Consider the following 19280-nt stretch of genomic DNA (forward strand, 5'->3'; position numbering starts at 1 on the left):
GGCTAGTCTACTTACCACAGAGTTCCTTAGTGTCAACATTACTTTCACAGCAGAGCAGAGGAGCAGCAGAGGGAGAGAAGGGGAGGGAGGAAAGGAAAGTAGGAAGGAAGGAAAAGGATGGAGAAGAACAGGATCAGAAACAGAGGATAGGCTTTTTGCATGCATTCTAAATAACACACACACACACACACACATGGACATATGGAGTTTGGCAGGCAGGGAGCGATCTAACAAGACTCTCTGACAGGAGTCTGAATCAATCCGCTGCCATCATTCATGCTCAGTTCACTGTGCAGGGACTCATTTGGCAGTGAGTTCTTCACTGGCGTAAAGAAGAGTTTCCCTGGTTGACTTACCAGGAGAAAAAGACAAAAATAAGGGAGGAGACGAAGGGATGGACAGAAAGAAGAAGAAGAAGAGAGAATGAATGAAGGATGAGGAACCAGCCAAAAACAGGGATGTGAGCTGTCACTGATGATGGGAGAACTGGGGAGAACTGGGGACAGTGGAGGCGGAACAGGCGGAAAGACCCCATCTGTGCTTCTGTTCATCTTAAAGGGATGTACTTTGCTCCAGCTCTGTGACTGTGTCACGGCAGTGTTGGCAGTGTGGGCAGTGTGTCCGGTTCCCTGTGGAGCAGAGCATCGTAAGTCTGCCAAAATGCACGGAATGACACGTTTTGCGCAATTTGGTGGACTCTCAGTCAACTTCAGATGCTCCGAGTGCTGCAGCCAGCGAGAGAAGCCGAACAGTGCATCTGCACACACTGCCATGAGGCAGAGCTGCATTCAAATCAGCAAAATATCTTCAATTAAAAATGAGTGTTCAGTAAATGTTGCATCAGTAACTGAGGTTTGAAAATAACGTCTCCGTTGCTATTTGAGTAATTAGAATCAGCAAAAGGCCACAGACTCTCTGCTGTGTTTGGATTGATTGCTTCTTGTTAGACAGTCTGATTTTATTTTAATTTAGCAGCTGTTTAACTTAAATGCTTTGTGACATATGGGCTTTAAAATACCAACTACAAGTCAAGTCAACATGAATGTTTTCTTCCCGTTTACGAATGAGATGCAGTTTAAAGTGTGTTTGCGTTTGTGTTGCAGCTGTTCCAACATTTAGTTATAAATTATAGTATATAGTTATAAATAAAAGTGGCAGATTTTCATTATGCAAATGGGAGATGATTCAGATGCTGCATTTCACAATGGAAGTAAAAAAGAAATACTGTTGAAAGTGATACAGGAACCTATTGGGATACCAATAAGACTTATCATCCATCAATTCAACTTAACTCAATTAAATTTTATTTATAGTGCCAAATCATAACAAAAGTTATCTCAGGACACTTTACAGAGTAGGTAAAGACCACACTCTATGACTTATTTATGATTTACAAAGAGAGTACGGGGGAATTGTTGGGGAAGTTTTATTAGTTCTTAATATTATAACTTAGGGATTTAAGGGTTTTCACATTCAATAGTTTTTATGCATTATTTGTGCTTTTTGCAGGGTCCCTCCGTAGATTTTACACATTAAGTCAGTTCTAGTTACTACTTCACACAGGTCACCTTCACTCAATTCTGCATTTGGCTCTAATCTAATCTCTAAGCACCAAATTTTGACCATTCTTTTTCTGTCTGTTAGAATTTTCTCAACTTTATGTAAGTGTAATACTAGATCCTTGAAGTTCCCCCTTAATTATGACATTTTATTAAATGTTACTTAAAGTTGTACTCCGTAAGATTTGAGATACGTTGTTTCTAGCGGCCTCTTTGGCAGTAAGATGTAACTGCAGACGAGCCTGTTCTTTCAGAGCCTCCATCTTGTCAGGTTCACGGTCACTATGTGTGTTGACAATTGTGTTTTTTTTTCTCTTTTATAAACTTTATTGAAACACATTCACCTCTTTACTTCCAGCCCGTCCCCTATATGTTACCCTCTTAAATTCACACACACACACACACATTTTCCTAATGTTCCTCTGTCCTTACTACAAGCCTTACTCAGAAGATGAGGGTCCTGACTTCCAATTACAAGTGAACGCGGCATAACCAAGTCAGCTTCGTCACTAACATGGCGGCTTATTTACATCTAGTCCGGGAATGTCTCCACAGACACGTATACCGTAATACTCAACAACGCAACAACTGCTTTCATTAGTGGGTCATGTGATCAATCATCATTGTTTTAACTCACTGTGGCAGTGGGGTGTGGTTAAGGTGTCGACTGCCGGAGGAGAGGGAGGAGTGGCTCAGCCGGTGATCAGACAGCTGGACAGAATCAGGTAATCAGTCAGCTACATAAGCATGTTTGTAACCTGGTTCTGCCTCTTGCAGTAGGCTGGGTCCTGTGAGAGGACCCGAGCGGCGACGACCCTGGAAGAGGCAGCAGACACCCGACCACGGCCGTCAGAGGGACGGCTGCTCGTTTGTGTAGTTGTTTTATGTTGAGTAATGTTTGGGGAAAGCCTGGAATAAACGGTTAACCACCGACAACGCTGTCTCTGCCTCATTTCCCGTCTGTCCTGTGAGCAGTGAGGCTCACATCTGGCACCTGAAAAGGGACATGACGGAAGCCCAAAGCCCGCTGTCGCTAGCCCTCCAGCACCTCGCCGCGATGCAGGAGAGCACTACCACTCTCCAGCAGCAGCAGTCCCGTGCCCTGGCCGACATCGTGGCGGCCCAGAGGGAAGATCGTACTCTCCTGCAGGAGCTGCTGCAGCGCCCGGCCACCCAGCCCAGTCGCGGCCGGCCTCCGCCTGTTGCCCTTCAACGGATGACAGCAGAGGATGATCCGGAGGCGTTCCTGGACATCTTCGAGGGCACGGCGGAGGCGTGCGGGTGGCCGGAGGAGGAGAGGGCGGTCCGGCTTCTCCCCCTGCTTACCGGCGTGGCGCAGCTGGCCGCGCACAGCCTGCCGGCGGCCTCTCGCCACGACTTTACCCACCTAAAGAGAGCCATCCTGGACCGGCTGGGCAGTACGCCAGAGGGACACCGGCGGCGGTTCAGGGGGCTCTCTTTTGAGGAAGCCGGCCGCCCCTTCGCCTTCGCGCAGCGGCTCCTCGAGGCAGCGAGGCGCTGGCTCCAGCCGGGGACCCACTCCGCCGAGGACGTCGTTGGACAGGTGGCGCTGGAGCAGTTTATCGCCGGCTTACCCTCGTCCACCGCCAACTGGGTCCAGTGCCATCGTCCCCCCCCCATCGAGGCAGCGATCGTCCTCGCGGAGGACCATCTCTCCCTTCCCCGGCGGAACATGAGGGAGGAGGCCAGGCCAGCGGCGATCCCTGCGGGCCGTCCCACCCCGGCCCCGAGGAGGAGATTCCCGGCGGCCGCTGCACCGCATCCTGCCCCGCACACACACACACACCCGGAGCCCGGTCCGCTCTGGTCCACTAATAACACACTGCCTTCTGTTCCGCAGGGCCCAGCCTACGTGTCTGATCGACCGGCACCCCGGGGGGTTCCTCAGACGCCAGGGCAGGGGTGCTGGCGGTGTGGGCAGCCCGGCCATCTCCGGGCGGAGTGCCCCCTCATGGAGGTGGGACAAGTGGTGCGGGTTGCGGGACCGCCAGCTCCCTCCCCCGGTTCGGAAGGGACGTACCGTATACCGGTATGTATACAGGGGGGTACACACCAAGCTCTGCTGGACTCTGGTTGTGAACAGACCATGATCCACCAGCGCTTGGTTCGACCGGGGGCTTTGCTAGAGGCATCGTGGGTGAAGGTGAGGTGTGTGCATGGGGATATTCACGATTATCCGGCGGTGCCTCTAGAAATTCTTTTTAAAGGGAAAAAGCATAGAGTTAGGGCTGGAGTTAGTACTCGCCTCACGCACCCTCTAATCTTGGGCACGAATTGGCCGGGGTTTGCTAGCCCAGCGGGGGAAACTATGAGGGTGCGGTCACGTACGTCAGGGAAATGCGGGTGGTGTGCCGTGCTTAGTGGTGAGACGGGGGTGCCGCATCCCGACGCCGTCGGGGGGGGCGTGGGGCCGGCGGGGCCAGCACGGCTGGCTCCGGGGGCCCTGCAGATAGCCCCCATGGAAGATTTTCCACTTGAGCAGTCTCGGGATGAGACCCTCCGTCATGCCTTTAACCAAGTGATGAAAATTGATGGTTGCCAGGTCCACCCTAACACAGCACTCACTCACCCATATTTTGTTGTCATTAGGGACAGGTTATACAGAGCGAGTCGTGACGCTCGGACAGGCGAAGAACTCACCCAGTTGTTGGTGCCCAAAAGCCGTCGGGAAACAATTTTCCAGGCGGCTCATCATAACCCCATGGCGGGCCACCTAGGCTATGACAAAACACTGAACCGGATCATGGCCCGATTTTATTGGCCGGGCATTCGCGCAGATGTAAGTCGGTGGTGTGCATCATGCCGCGAATGTCAGTTAGTCAATCCGCCGGCCACCCCAAAAGCGCCGTTGCGCCCACTACCACTAATGGAGGTCCCATTTGATAGAATTGCCATGGACCTCATCGGGCCATTAGACCGGAGTGCACGGGGATATCGCTTTGTGTTAGTCCTAGTGGACTATGCAACCCGATATCCCGAGGCGGTGCCTCTGCGCAATATCTCTGCAAAGAGTGTTGCACAGGCACTGTTTCAAGTTATCTCCCGAGTTGGGATCCCGAAAGAGATCCTGACTGATCAGGGCACATCCTTTATGTCACGTACACTACGCGAACTATACGAATTACTGGGCATCCGTTCAATCCGGACTAGTGTGTACCATCCCCAGACCGACGGCCTGGTGGAGCGGTTTAACAAAACGCTAAAGAACATGATTCGTAAGTTCGTGCACGAGGATAGCCGTAATTGGGATAAATGGTTGGACCCTCTGTTGTTTGCAGTGCGGGAGGTTCCCCAGGCCTCCACGGGATTTTCTCCCTTCGAACTCCTGTTCGGCCGAAAACCACGGGGTGTCTTGGACCTGGTCAAGGAAAACTGGGAGGCAGGTCCAAGCACCAGCAAGAACGAGGTGCAGCACGTCCTGGACCTGCGAGCAAAACTCCACTCACTGGGTCAGTTATCACGGGAGAATTTGCTCCAGGCCCAGGAACGTCAGCAGCGTCTGTACAACAGAGGGGCAAAACTTAGACAGTTTTCACCGGGAGATAAAGTGCTTGTATTGCTACCATCATCTAGCTCCAAATTGCTCGCCAAGTGGCAAGGGCCCTTTGTGGTCACACGGCGAGTGGGGGATGTTGACTATGAGGTTGTGCGTTCAGACAGGGGCGGAGCGACACAAGTTTACCACCTCAACCTCCTTAAAGCCTGGAGGGAGGTGACTGCTGTTTCTCTGGCTACTACGGTGATCGAGAGAGATGAGTTGGGGCCGGAGGTGGCAAAATCAAACTATTCAGCACCGGTCCCCTTTGATGACCATCTCTCACCGAGCCAAATAGCAGATGTGGCCTCGTTGCAGCAGCGTTTTGCTGATGTGTTCTCGCCCCTGCCAGGACGCACAAGCCTCATACACCACCACATAGAAACACCCCCAGGGGTGACCGTGCGTTCACGACCCTACCGGCTGCCAGAACACAAGAGGAAAATTGTTCTGGCGGAGCTTCAGGCCATGTTGGAGATGGGGGTAATAGAAGAGTCCAACAGTGACTGGTGTTGCCCCATTGTGCTGGTTCGCAAGTCTGATGGGTCAATACGGTTCTGTGTGGACTATCGCAGGGTCAATGAGGTGTCCAAATTCGATGCCTATCCAATGCCCCGGGTCGACGAACTCCTGGATCGGCTGGGCACGGCTCGCTTTTTCACGACACTGGATTTGACCAAGGGCTACTGGCAGATTCCCCTGTCGCTGGAGTCCAGGGAAAAGACGGCCTTCTCCACTCCGTACGGTTTGTACCAGTTTGTCACACTTCCGTTCGGGCTGTTCGGGGCCCCAGCTACTTTCCAGCGCCTCATGGACCGGGTACTGCGGCCTCACTCTGCATATGCTGCGGCCTACTTGGATGATGTAATCATTCATAGTGAGTCCTGGGAGCAGCATATGCAGCAGGTGGGGGCAGTGCTCGAGTCTCTGAGGAAGGCGGGGCTCACGGCCAACCCGAAGAAGTGTGCGGTTGGACGGAGGGAGGTACGGTATTTGGGGTACCACTTGGGGGGCGGGCAGGTGCGGCCACAGGTGCAAAAGACCGCAGCAGTTGCGGCCTGCCCAACACCCAAGACAAAAAAAGAGGTCAGGAGGTTTCTGGGGCTGGCCGGTTACTATAGGAGGTTCATTCCGGCCTTTTCAGAGCTGACCAGCCCCCTCACCGACCTGACCCGAAAGGGTGCCTCAGATCCGGTCCAGTGGACGGAGCCGTGTCAGCTGGCGTTTGAGAGGGTGAAGCGAGCCCTCTGTGGGAAGCCACTCTTGTACACTCCTAACTTTTCTCTCCCTTTCATCCTGCAGACCGATGCCTCGAACAGTGGGCTGGGGGCCGTTTTGTCCCAGGAGGTGGAGGGGATCGACCGCCCCGTACTGTACATTAGCCGAAAGCTGGCTCAGCGGGAGGTGAACTACAGTACGGTGGAAAAGGAGTGCCTCGCCATACGGTGGGCGGTCGGGGCCCTCCGCTATTACCTCCTGGGGCGCTCATTCACCCTCTGGTCGGACCATGCCCCGCTCCAATGGCTCCACCGCATGAAAGATGCCAACGCGCGGATCACTCGCTGGTATCTGGCATTACAGCCTTTCCGGTTCAAGGTGATCCATAGGCCGGGTAACCGCATGGTCGTGGCTGACTTTCTCTCCCGCTCCGCGGAGGGGGGGGGGAGTGGGCTTGCGGCCGGTGGGATCCCGGCCTAAGTCGGGCGGTGGGGGTATGTGGCAGTGGGGTGTGGTTAAGGTGTCGACTGCCGGAGGAGAGGGAGGAGTGGCTCAGCCGGTGATCAGACAGCTGGACAGAATCAGGTAATCAGTCAGCTACATAAGCATGTTTGTAACCTGGTTCTGCCTCTTGCAGTAGGCTGGGTCCTGTGAGAGGACCCGAGCGGCGACGACCCTGGAAGAGGCAGCAGACACCCGACCACGGCCGTCAGAGGGACGGCTGCTCGTTTGTGTAGTTGTTTTATGTTGAGTAATGTTTGGGGAAAGCCTGGAATAAACGGTTAACCACCGACAACGCTGTCTCTGCCTCATTTCCCGTCTGTCCTGTGAGCAGTGAGGCTCACACTCACTTTTTCATAGATATTAACTTAAAAGGCAATAAAATAGATGAAAATCTTACAGAGTACATCTTTAAGATGATACAAAGACTGGTTTGAAGACTTGCATAATATATGTAGTGGAGACTTTGAAGGAATTTAAGGAATTTGTTTGGTGAAACATGGATGCTTCACACACATCTTCCTGAGTTATCAAACCTTGCGATGTCACAGCGAAGTTGACCTTTGGGATACAAAATGTCATCACTTCATCATTTTATCCTGTTACACGGACAACCCAAAAACATATTGCTTTAGGCCTGGGCTGTCATGAAAAAAAAAGGGAAGGGTTAAAATATTTTATGTGAAAACAGAAAGGGAGGATTTCAAGCCAGAAATGGCTGAAGACAGGATGGGAGAGTGAGAGGGGAGTGATGGGCACATTAATAAAGAAGGATGGAGGATGGAAAAGAGATGAGCTTGGCAGAAACATCAGAAAACAGTATGAGGGTGAAAAAAAGCCGGAGATGGGAGGAAGCCAAAGAGTGACAGAGACAGATATACAAATGACTGGAGGCAGGACAGGGTTCAGTCTGTGCCTGCTCCGTCCCTCCTCTCCATCCATCAACTTCCTGCTCCAACAGGAAACCCTTACGCTGTCATTTCTCCTTTTAGTCGGACCAATCAATAACCTTATCTGCTGTCACATGATAATGCTGAGGCCCGGCATGTGACTGCCAAGTCTACTTAAATCTAATGAGAAGAAACCTCACTGACTGCATTCACTGCAGTGAAGAAGATTTATACAGCGTGACCATCTGAAAGAGGCAAGATGGCTGACATCAGAGAGATGCCTGCGGTTGCATGGTCTACTTGCTGCACTGATTTGAAAAAGAAAAAAAATCTCCACTAATGGCTGAGCCTGCTGGAGGATTTATATATTGAACCTAATTCAATTCTACAACAATGATAAAGGTCAGCTTATGTTCTGCTTCATTTCGTTTTATTTCAAGGCCCCGTAGGTCTTTGAGGTTGTGTAAATGAACAGAGCCAGTCTTTTGATTACACAGATCCTACTGCGTCAGCACACTTCTCCTGATTGCAGCCAGCTGATTGGCTGATTGTAAAGGGTCAATAGATTGATTTAATGAGAGTCAATCGAAACTCTGTCCTGAGGAGCAGTGGACGCACTGTAGAGAGGTTAATGTCCATGATTCAGGATCATGAATGAAAAAACAAAACAAAACAAAAACAGCAAGAAAGAGAAGGTGAAAGACGGGGAAATAGGTAACATTGACTTTAGTTCAGTTTTCACTCTTCTTTCATTATCTCATCCCACTGTCAGATTTATCATTTTGTCACTTTAAGATTTAAAGTGTCAGTTAATGTAAAGGCTCTGATCCAAAAGGTTCTCTATAAAAAGAGCTTTCAGATCTTAATCTGACATTTTCTGTTTGCAGGATGAATTACATTTAACCTAAACACACACACACACACACACACACACACACACACACACACACACACACACACACACACACACACACACACACACACACACACACACACACACACACACACACACACACACACACACACAAACATAATTGAAAAGTGTGATACTGAGGCTGTACAGCAGGAAAGCAGCTGTGTACATCTCGCCTCTTTTTCATAATTGATAGTGAGATGTGATCAAAGACAAAAGTCACATTGGAGTGAACACGTAAACACCTAGACACAGACAAATGTAGAAGTACTGTATGCAGATTTATTTCATGCAGCAACACAGCCATCTCACATACTGTAGGGAAACACACACACATTCAGTAATGGTATAGTAGTGCTGACCTGGTGTTATCAGAGTCGATGGTGTGAAACAGCTTCTCCAGCTCTTCCTCGTTCAGCGTACCATCGGAGAAGAAAGCCTGGAACTCATCCAGAGACAGCTTACCATCATCTGCAGGACACACACACACACACACACACACACACACACACACACACACACACACACACACACACACACACACACACACACACACACACACACACACACACACACACACACACACACACACACACATATACACGCAACTGTTAAATCTTTTGTAGTAGGAAGCATCTTCACAATCAGAGACATTTCTTCATACCAAAGTATTAGCCAATATTAGACAATATCATTAAGGGAAACGCATCTTCATTCTCATCTCATATCATATTGAGTACTTGCTTGTAATTAAATTTCTGCCTTTAAACATAAACGCAGTCATTGGAAAACACAGAATTGATTGATTGCAGCTTTTTGATCCAGATAGACAGTATAACAGAAGTCCTCTTAGCCACCGTAATGTCACCGGGGTCATCCCTATGTTCCCTGGTCGCATAAGCCTCTGCCTCTGCTGATATAAATCTGAATTTTTGTCAGGGTTAGATGTTATGGTTAGGGTCAGGGCTAAGGGGTAGTGTTAGGGTCCACATAGGCCTATTTTCCGCTTCATAATGTGTGACACATTTTCACAGCCACACTGTTGTAACACTTGCAGAATGCGGCTTGACATTGTCTTGCTGAAGCAAGCAGGGATAGCAGCATATTTGGTTTGTACCTTTCAGCATCAATGGCTTGTACCTTCCAGCATTAATGGCTTGTACCTTTCAGCATTAATGGTGCCTTCACAGATGTGTGTTACGAATGATGCCATGCGCACTAACACACCCCCATACATCACAGATGCTGGCTTTTGCGTTGATAACAATCTGGATGGTCCTTTTCCTCTTTGGCCTGGAGGACACGACATCCATGATTCACAAAAAACTATTGGAAATGAGGACTAAGACCACAGAACACTTTTCCACTTTGCCTCAGTCCATCTCAGATGAGCTCAGGCCTAGAGAAGCCGGCACTGTTTCTAGGTGTTGTTGATATATGGATTTCACTTTGCATGGTAGAGTTTTAACTTGCACTTTTAAATGTAGTGTAGTAATTGACAATGGTTTTGTCCTCAGTGTTCCTGAGCCCACCTACAGACTCTTCCTCAGGTGTATCATGTGTTTCTCTGGTACATTATAACAAAGGTAACTGCATACCATACCTACTTCATGTTATTTAACCTCATGACATTCCACCACCTTTTTTTCTGGGGGACGGGGATGTTCAGGGGAGATATAAGGTCAACTGTAGATAGCACATAGAAGTGAACATCATCTGAAAGCTGAGAACCTGACAATTCACTTGAGATGCAGCTTAGCACTGTGTGTCAGTTCTTCTAGTCATAAATCTGTAATAAACATTGTGGTTTGGCACCTGATGAAATGTTAACAGTTTAGAGCAGAGGTACTCAAATACAAATCTTCAAGGGCCACAAAGATGTTTTTCAATACCTCAAAGGTCCGTTTATTGAGGTTGGTCAGGCAACATGTGATATACTGTACTGTAATATTCAAAATATGTCCTTTTTATTCAAAACAACAACAACAATATGAACTTAAATAAAATGTAATTTCCATTTTGACAAAATTAAAATAAATATTTGAATAAAACAAGAAATGTCAGCCAAAACAAATATATTAGGATGGAGTTAAAAATCAAGCATGCTGAAATCCAAACAAATGTTCAGTTTAACAATGAGTTTAAAAAAAAAAAAAGCACCTCCATAGAGTCCTTTGGTAAACAAACATATCAAGATCTAAGGAATCAAAGTGTCATGAAAAAACACCTTTCTTTTGGCAGAGAACTTGGAACATGCCATTTTCAAGCAATCTTTTTTTCCCCCGTGCGCAGTCTATGCTCCTACTCTGGCAAAGTGGCAATATGCGAACCGCTTCAAAAACTGACGTGAAACTTGAAAATGTGCTTGCAGCGTGACCCAGTAACAGGCTGTCTGTGTATCGTTGGCATGGAGACAAGTCCTGATATACACCTGTTGACCAAACCAAAACACATACTGAAGAAATCGGGGGGCCACAAATAGGCCATCGATTGAGTACCGCTGGTACCATTTGTTAGATAGATGAAATCCATACTTTAATTTGGCATCAAAATTCCTTTTTTTTTTAAATTCAAGATTTCTGTACCAATTTAATTTTATGAATATTGGATGTTGAGCACTTTTATCAAGACACTTAGGAATGCCCTCCATGCTCTGAATGCCCTAGGTCTCTAGTTTGTGGTTATATTCCAAATTCATGACTGTTTAGGTACCCTAGTATGCAGAAATTGTTTTCCCCAAAATTGCATGGGTCTGCATAAAGTTGGCATGTCTGTAAAGATGGGAATCATGGGTACCTATAGAACCTCTTTTCATCCAGATACCTTGAGGTCAGAGGCAAAGAGCTAACAGGATAATACCAATGGATTCCTTAGGTGGTCTAGTTTCAAGTGATACCAACATCTTCAGTCTTCAAATCTAAGGCTACAGCCTGTAAAGTCAGCCGGGCGCCCTGTCAGGCCGTCAGCTCATTAAGAGGTTAACACCAGGCTGAAAAAAGGGTTTACTGTTTTAATTGGTTGACAGTTCACTGTTATACCTATGTCCAGACCCAACAGTGATGATGTCACGTAGAAGTATATTCGAGTACACTTCTTCCTCACTGCAGCAGGGTGAGAATTTAAAACACTACAGGGCAACAAAAACAAGAATTTCAGGATGTGTTCCTCAGAAACTTCTTTACATCTTTCCCTGTTAGAGGGATATACAGCTGTACTCAGCCATTAAAGACCCTTTTATGATTAATCTGTAAAAAAAAAAATCGAAGATGTATTCCTCCTGTACCTCTGTTTCTCATTGTGCAAGAACAACAATAATATTGGATGTTCCTGCAGCACACAATGTACTGTACTTCCAACACGGCTAAGAGTAAAGCTGCGGTGGCCCCATCTTACACCGAAAACAATATTTTTTTAATTAAAATCTACTTATAGCACCAAATCCTTTCCTGACCTAAACCAAGAAGCTGCAGTTGCCTAAACTGAGGCTACTTTTACAGGGTAGTTGGGACATACAGTAGGACCCCGGGGTGACCACATGTGCGATGTGACTTAATTAATTATAACAGCTTTTTTATTCTCCATCTAAATCTATCCAATACTGAGTGGTGACATTGCAGAAGGGAGCAGCTATTCATGGCTTCGACTCCATCCTGTATCTACTTGCGAGTATGCCTTACTGTCTGTTTCACCACATGATGCAGAGCTAGTTATCAAATATTAATTCTCTTGCCCTCAAAGTGTGTTTGTCCTTGAGTGTGGCTGACTGGATGCAGCATGTTGAGCTATGGGACCACTGCAGAGAGCTGGGAAACCACAGACACAGAAGAACTTACAATGGGTTTGAAATGTACTGCTCTTAAAGTGAAATTCCGGCGCAAAATCATCCCAGGGTCTGTTTCGGCAAATACATGCATCAAATGAACCGAGACATTTTTTTTTTCGTGTACCAACTATTAACGGAGAAATCCCATAGAGTCGCTAACAGACGCTAACAGTCATTAATGTAATGTAACGCTGCTAACCCTAATTGGCTTGCGGCAGCACGCTGAAGGCATTAAAACGTCTTTTTTAACCACTAATACTGCTGAAAATAACTTGCAAATCTCTGCAGCAGCATGAGAAGAGTCCCTACACATAAAATTAAGCACCAACAACATAGTAAGAGAACCCGAACCTATTAAAAGAGGGTTTTGAAAGAGAATACCCATTGGCCTCGGTACCAGCTCCTCTCATAGTAATGTCCATTCAAGTCAGTTACCAAATGTAATCCAAAAGGAAGGAGCCCATTGGTGCTTCCGAGCTAATCAGTGTTACAGGGCATTCACACCAAAAGCGATGGAGGCGATGAAAGCGTCAAGTTGCCATTCAAAATCAATGTCGCAATGACGCGCGATGTCGCTTCGGGCGATGCTATTCAGGCAATAATAGAAAGATAAGAGTGACGCGTCCATAGTGTCCATTGCGGGTCGCTTGAAGATGAAAAATGTTTACTTTTCAAGCGACATGACGTGACGATGTACCGCGACAGCCCATCAGCATTGAGATTGCTGTAAGCGTCATCGAAGTTCTCCGTGACAGATCCAGGGGCTCACCAAAGTTGCTTTTGTTGCAGTCCTTGGGGGAAATCACACTGCTCCTATGGATATAATATAATGGACATAACTATGAACTGTGGATGGCAGCGATGTGCCTTTAGCCAGAAATACAGAGGAAGAAAAAAGCAGTCAGTGCAGAGTGAAGCGTATCCCGGTTTGATCTACCTCAGAGCTAATTTCTGTTCTTTTAGAAGCATTCAGATCCTGGTAAGCACTAGCATAACTTCACATTTAGCACAACAGCACAGTAGGCTGAGCCGGGGGTTAGCTTCAGTTAGCCAGCTGCCTCGACTGCTACCTGCGATTGAAGGGATGAAGCGATGATTAAAAATGTGATGAAAAATGACACAATAATTACGTTCCGAGCGATATAATCACCTCCATCGCTTATGGTGTGAATGCGGGGTTAGCCGCATTCAGATGTTAGCGACTCTTCCAGATTTCCCCATTAATAGGTGTTACACGATGGCTTATTTGATGAGTGTATTTGCCAAAAAAGACCCTAGAATGATTTTATGCCAGAATTTCACTTTAAGTCTGCCTTATCTATCCCCTCTGCTGTTTCTCAGTTACAGGATTAGGCAAGAGTATATATATATGAATGTATTATTTTACTACCAAGAATGTATTATTTTTTTATTGCCCCTTTCTTTCTTCATTCTGCTGCTACATCCGGCGAAGAGACAGCATGCTGGCTTGACTCTCTAAATTGGCTTGTGTTTTAAGAACTCAGGAAGAAAGAGCTTCACGTGCTTTTCCAAACAGATCAGCAAAGTGCCAAAAACCTTCCAGGAACTGCACAACCATAGCCAGCCACGCTCTTTTTGGCCCTCCTCTTCACCTAACTTCACACCCAGCCGTCTCCCTTTTAATCTCACCATATCTTTTATCCTTCCTCTCTTTTAGTTACTTGTTAGAGAAACACAAAGTCGAAGCTGACTATGCGATCTTGTGCCATGTTGATTTCTGCTGCATAAAGTGATATGGGGTAAGAAACGACACTTGGCATAACCTTTCCTCGACAGAAGGTGTGTTTGTTTGAGGTGGACTTCTGAAAATGTCACTTCTTATGTTCACAGAACAAGTCCCATTCTGCCTGTCCGCCAAGGCTCGACTGTTTGTTAGGACTCTAAGGCTGTGACTATTTCTAACCTGCCCTTCTCTGGTGAGGCAGTGGAGCAGCACTGAAAGCAGAGGCACTGGTGTTTAATTCAGCAGTGACCCAATTTGCTGCATGCAGCCAGCTAGCCCGGTTAGACCCTCTTAGGAATTCTCCAGTAACACACCAGAAAAGCACACACATGCTTACACACACTCAAGCAAAGCAAATAGCTAGCTACGTAACCCCATTTCCTAAAGCATGAAATGCTCTCAAATTTCACTTGTCTAACAAAAAACTACAGCTTCTATAACCCTGGCAGGCTATACTATTGCTATATACTCAAATAGATTGTTTTTTTCTTGTCACATGATGGGCTCTCACACAGATGAAGCATGATGTAAGGTGTCTCTTGCTTGTTCTTCATTGTGAAATTGCATTCACATGATGGGACAGCCAGGCATCATAGTCAGCTACTGGGCAGTATCCATGGAACATTTCAGCTGCCTGTCCTGGTCCTCCAGCCACCAATTCACCCTGCAACTCCTTTAAGAAAACCTCATTATGAATAAAGCACAACAAACCTGGCAACCACTCTCCTCACTAACCTCATCTATTGGCAACAGAAGAGGTGATGTAACAGCCAGGAGCACCCTGTCTCCGCCAAATGAGACACCATAGATTTCCCCTATTTGCTGAAATTACCATTATTTTACTGTCAAAAACTTTGATGCAAAGGAAATTACCCAAATTCAAAAATGTTCATTTAAAAACAGCAGGGAGGAGATGGGCCGCACTGTGTCTTATTCCAGGTATACAGCTTGGAGTGTGTTGTGTATGTGATGTTAGAGGCCAAAGTTATATAGTTGAGGGATGAAAACTTTAGGGAAATATAGTACTTTTACTCTCATTCATCGCACATCACATTACCCCCCTAAACAAAGGTTTGGAACATTTAGGAAAAGTGCTTATTTCTTTTCTTGTAGAGTTAGGAAAGAAGATCGGCACCACCAGGGGTGAAGATCAGATGTCAGGATTAGGGTCCCTTCCCCGTGTGCAACTCATACCATGCCATCATAAATCAGAACTTCGTAGATGCTCGCCATATCATTCCAAAAGGACTGCACATGGAATAATTTACTGTGCTTACCTTAATTGTTTATTTGTACTTAACAGCCAACAGTGTGTATCACTGCTTGCTTTTGTCCTCAATGTTCCTGAGCCCACTTAATACTGTAACATTAGTAAATCATCATTTAAGTGTCAACCCATTCATTTGCATAGTAGTGGAGGAGAGCAGAGATGGAATGTGGAGTCAGAAATATGTTTGTCAAACATTATTTCTTCCACCATTTCATTAATTTCTCTTTAGATGTGAATCTAAAATGTGAAGAAATTGAAGTCGTTTGTTTAATTTTGAATAATTTAGGGTCTTTTTATTATTTTTTTTGGGGGGGGGGGCAATTCATGTTTTTCAGAAATCGGGGATGAAATGATGATATAAATATTTATATTTCATTCAGCATGTTCTGTTTCGCTTCTGTGGACAGAATTGCAACCTTTTCTGTTCAATTTGACATTCTGCCTTTTCCCTTTGATCTAATTTTCACTGTGTTGTTAGGGTTCACGTGATTTGATCATATTTTTTACTCCAAATTTTTATTATTGTTTGTGTTGCACTGTTTTAACAAATGAACGGTGTCCTTGAGTGCTTAGAAAGGCACCTATAAATAAAATGTATTGTTATTATTATTGTTATAATAGAATCAATTAAATATTCTATTATTATGGCCGTTATCATCAAAATCATCAAAGTCAATGTAGAAAGGCAGGCAGTTTGTTTGGACCCCACATGCACAGTTTCAGCGAGGTAGCCTTGACCTAGAAGGAATGGATGATGAACACTATTGTGAGGGAAGAGAGAAGCATTCTCCGAAAAAAGTCTCTCTATGACCCTTCAGGGACTCCGTAGTTCCATATATGACCGCATTCTCTCCTTTTGTTGTGATATTTACCCACTTTATCTGACAGTCTATTGTTGTACAGCCTGCTGCGTTATTTTAAGTATAATGTAATATACTCATGCAAACCTGTAACCCCGTTCATTCAGCTGTTAGCTAGGGATTGATAGTTATCAAAATTACATCACAATTAGAAATGTTACCTCTGAAAGTGCGTGAATCTTCCCTCCGTATTACGCAGAAAGAATGAAACCCTGTGGTGTAATGCTATGTCATTACAACGCCCAAAGAAGGAGTAATAAACATGGCATTTTTAGACCTTTTCTTTCATCAGCTCTTCATTTTGAAAATACCACACAGCGTCTCTTTATTTACCCAATCATGGAAAAAGTCTGATCTACATAACTGTGTTGCAAATTACAGGTGGTGAAAATGCCATCCCACACCCCATCATTATCAGGCTGAATTCAAGACTGATTCGAGGTTTGATTCACCTATATCAACTTGACAGTTTCGTGCTCATTGCGAGCATGACTGATTTAAGTTGGAAGGCTCGAAAAAGAAGCCTTCTACTGTATAAACTCACAGGAAGCATACATTAATAGCAACAAAAGGTCACTTTCTGTGTTGTATGACATAACCATACAATAACATAACCACTTCGTATTATGTTTTTATGCTTGGTCCTGATTTGCTGACAAGTAGTGCTGTGCGGTATATCCGTTTTAATTTCCCCTGTGGTATGAATTTGAATTTATTGTAAGGATAGCCCCTTGAGATGCAGCGACTCATTTTCGAAGGGGTCTCATGGACCCAAAACAAAATTATAAAACACATACATACAAACAAAAACAGCACTACATGACAAACACTAACAACAAATACGGAGACCTAGACGGCCCGCTCACACTCTCCCACCCCCACCAGACCTTAACTGTGAAAAGACACAATGAATACATAGCATAAAGAAGAGTTGGAGTAGTTTGACTGGCAAATGAAAAGCATGAAAAGCTTCTTTTTGGATGAGAAAAAGAAGTCCCGAAGCAGCGAAGAGAGGTAATGGATGTAAGAGAATGTGGAAGATTATTCCAGTCAGATGGAGCTTTGTATTAGAATGACCTGCGACCGATTTCTTGGGAAATTGAGGATACAAAAAAGAAGGGTAAATTGCATGTGTCTGAGTGGATATGATGAACGATATGGAACCAAAAAGTGTTTCAAATATGAAGGACAATTAAAGTAAACACACTGAACTGAACCCAGTGAAATTGGCTTTTAGATCTACTGTAAGCTGCAACCAATGGATTTATACAGGACACAGTGATGAGTTCTAGACGATATTTCAGAATTTTTGCAAACAACAGGCGTCCAGATCCTTCCGGGTGGCAGAACGTGAGCAGCTTCCACTGACCTGAAGCGATCCAGCTGCTACTGTAAACAGTGTTACACAGTTAAAAATGAAAATGTGTTGTGTTTGGGGTTGAGCCGCCTGATATACAGCAGAAGGTGTAGGGTTTTATCGATTTCCTTCAGAAAATACTAAATGTATCCAGGTGAACCTGTGGGTGAGGAGGTTAAAGCGAGTGGACGTGGTCAAAAGTGCCACAGAGAAGAGTGTAAGACTGTGGAGGAGGAGGAGGAGGAGGAGCCTCTTCTAACGGGGCAGACTGGGAACAAACCTCCATCATCGTGTCAGTCCTAGTACAGAACACCAATTAGAAAACTGACTGGTGTATGGATATATTGAAAATATAATTTGATACAATTTCACTTTGATTTGGCTAAATGCCTAAAGTGATCCACATTAGCAGCCAAAAAGGCTATTTTCTAAACTTAAGCTGTGCAGCCCTATGCCCTAGCAAGTAATCAATGAGACAAGTAGGAAAATAGATATTCACTATGACTGAAATCAAATGGAACACTTGTGTCCACAAGTACTTTACTGCAGGACAATGCCACAACATGAATTAAAGTTCTCACTTGTCGACATGCCGACATTTAAATATGTTGCATCAAGCTCTAGAATGTGCAGCTGTTACATTAGAAATCAACAGTAGGCATCGGGTGGTAATATAAATATATTAACTTACAAATGGACACAATAAGTAATCTTCTGCCAGTATTCCTCTCTTGTTTTATTTTCGGCAACAGTGTTCCTCTTTGCTGTAATATAAACAGAAATAGGTGGCAAGCTATTGGCCCATTTTGAGTCAGATGGAGTTCTGAACGCCTTGCGAGCAGAGCCTGATGAAGGAACCTGGGTTGACAAAGAAAGTTAACAACCACCGTTACCTCGGTTTAAGGCTTTGGCTAACTATCAATTGTGTCTTTTTCTGACGGGGTATTTTGTTGAGATTAAACTACGCACAGGTTACGTTTTCAATGGTTCTCATTCTTTGTAGCCCACATCTCTAGTCCAGACTATGGGTACATAGCAACCTTTCTTTCCCACACGGCCTCGAATCAAGAAATCTCTACGTCCACACGAAACCAGTGAAACTGGCCAAAAACGCTGTAGTACACATGCCAGGCCTGGATGTGGAGCTGTACCTGCCCCAGAAATACACCAACAACAGAGAAGAAGAGACGGGGAGACGCTGTGAAGAATCCAAACACCGGAGAGTTTCTCTCCAAATCTGGAGACTTCCCAAATCCTCCTCCATCCTAGAGAGAAATGTGTCACTATTTCTGGTGTTAGTGGAGACTTTTGTGCTGTTTTGAAATCTGATGCACCAATCACTCTGCAGGTAGTGTCCTCAACGAGCAGAGGGTGCTGCTGGAAGCCCCATCCCCGTCCCAAAGGACTCACAGGCGTCACTTTCTCACTAGATTCAGAGACTTTCAGAGACACCTTCTGAGCCACTTTATTAATAAAAAAGAGACTAGAGACCAATTTAGCTCCTTATTCAGAGCATCAGGGGAAAAGGAGAAATAAATGGTCAGCCTAATTCATTCCCATGCATGTGGCTCAGCGTCCTGTTCAGTAAA

The 19280-nt window shown here is 45.6% G+C and overlaps 1 protein-coding gene across 1 annotated transcript in view; it reads right to left on the reverse strand.

Moving 5' to 3' along the window:
• The window catches only part of necab2 (N-terminal EF-hand calcium binding protein 2), a gene marked incomplete at its 5' end in the record, with an annotated part of 194659 nt that overhangs the window by 119804 nt on the left and 55575 nt on the right, over nt 1–19280 (reverse strand). The window contains 2 exons of the mRNA XM_083916290.1: nt 16–41; nt 9000–9108. Of these exons, the coding sequence (XP_083772416.1) occupies nt 16–41; nt 9000–9108 (135 nt within the window). The remainder of the gene's footprint in view (nt 1–15; nt 42–8999; nt 9109–19280) is intronic.

This window comes from Echiichthys vipera, assembly GCF_963691815.1.
Source record: "Echiichthys vipera genome assembly, chromosome: 7".
NCBI lineage: Eukaryota > Metazoa > Chordata > Actinopteri > Perciformes > Trachinidae > Echiichthys > Echiichthys vipera.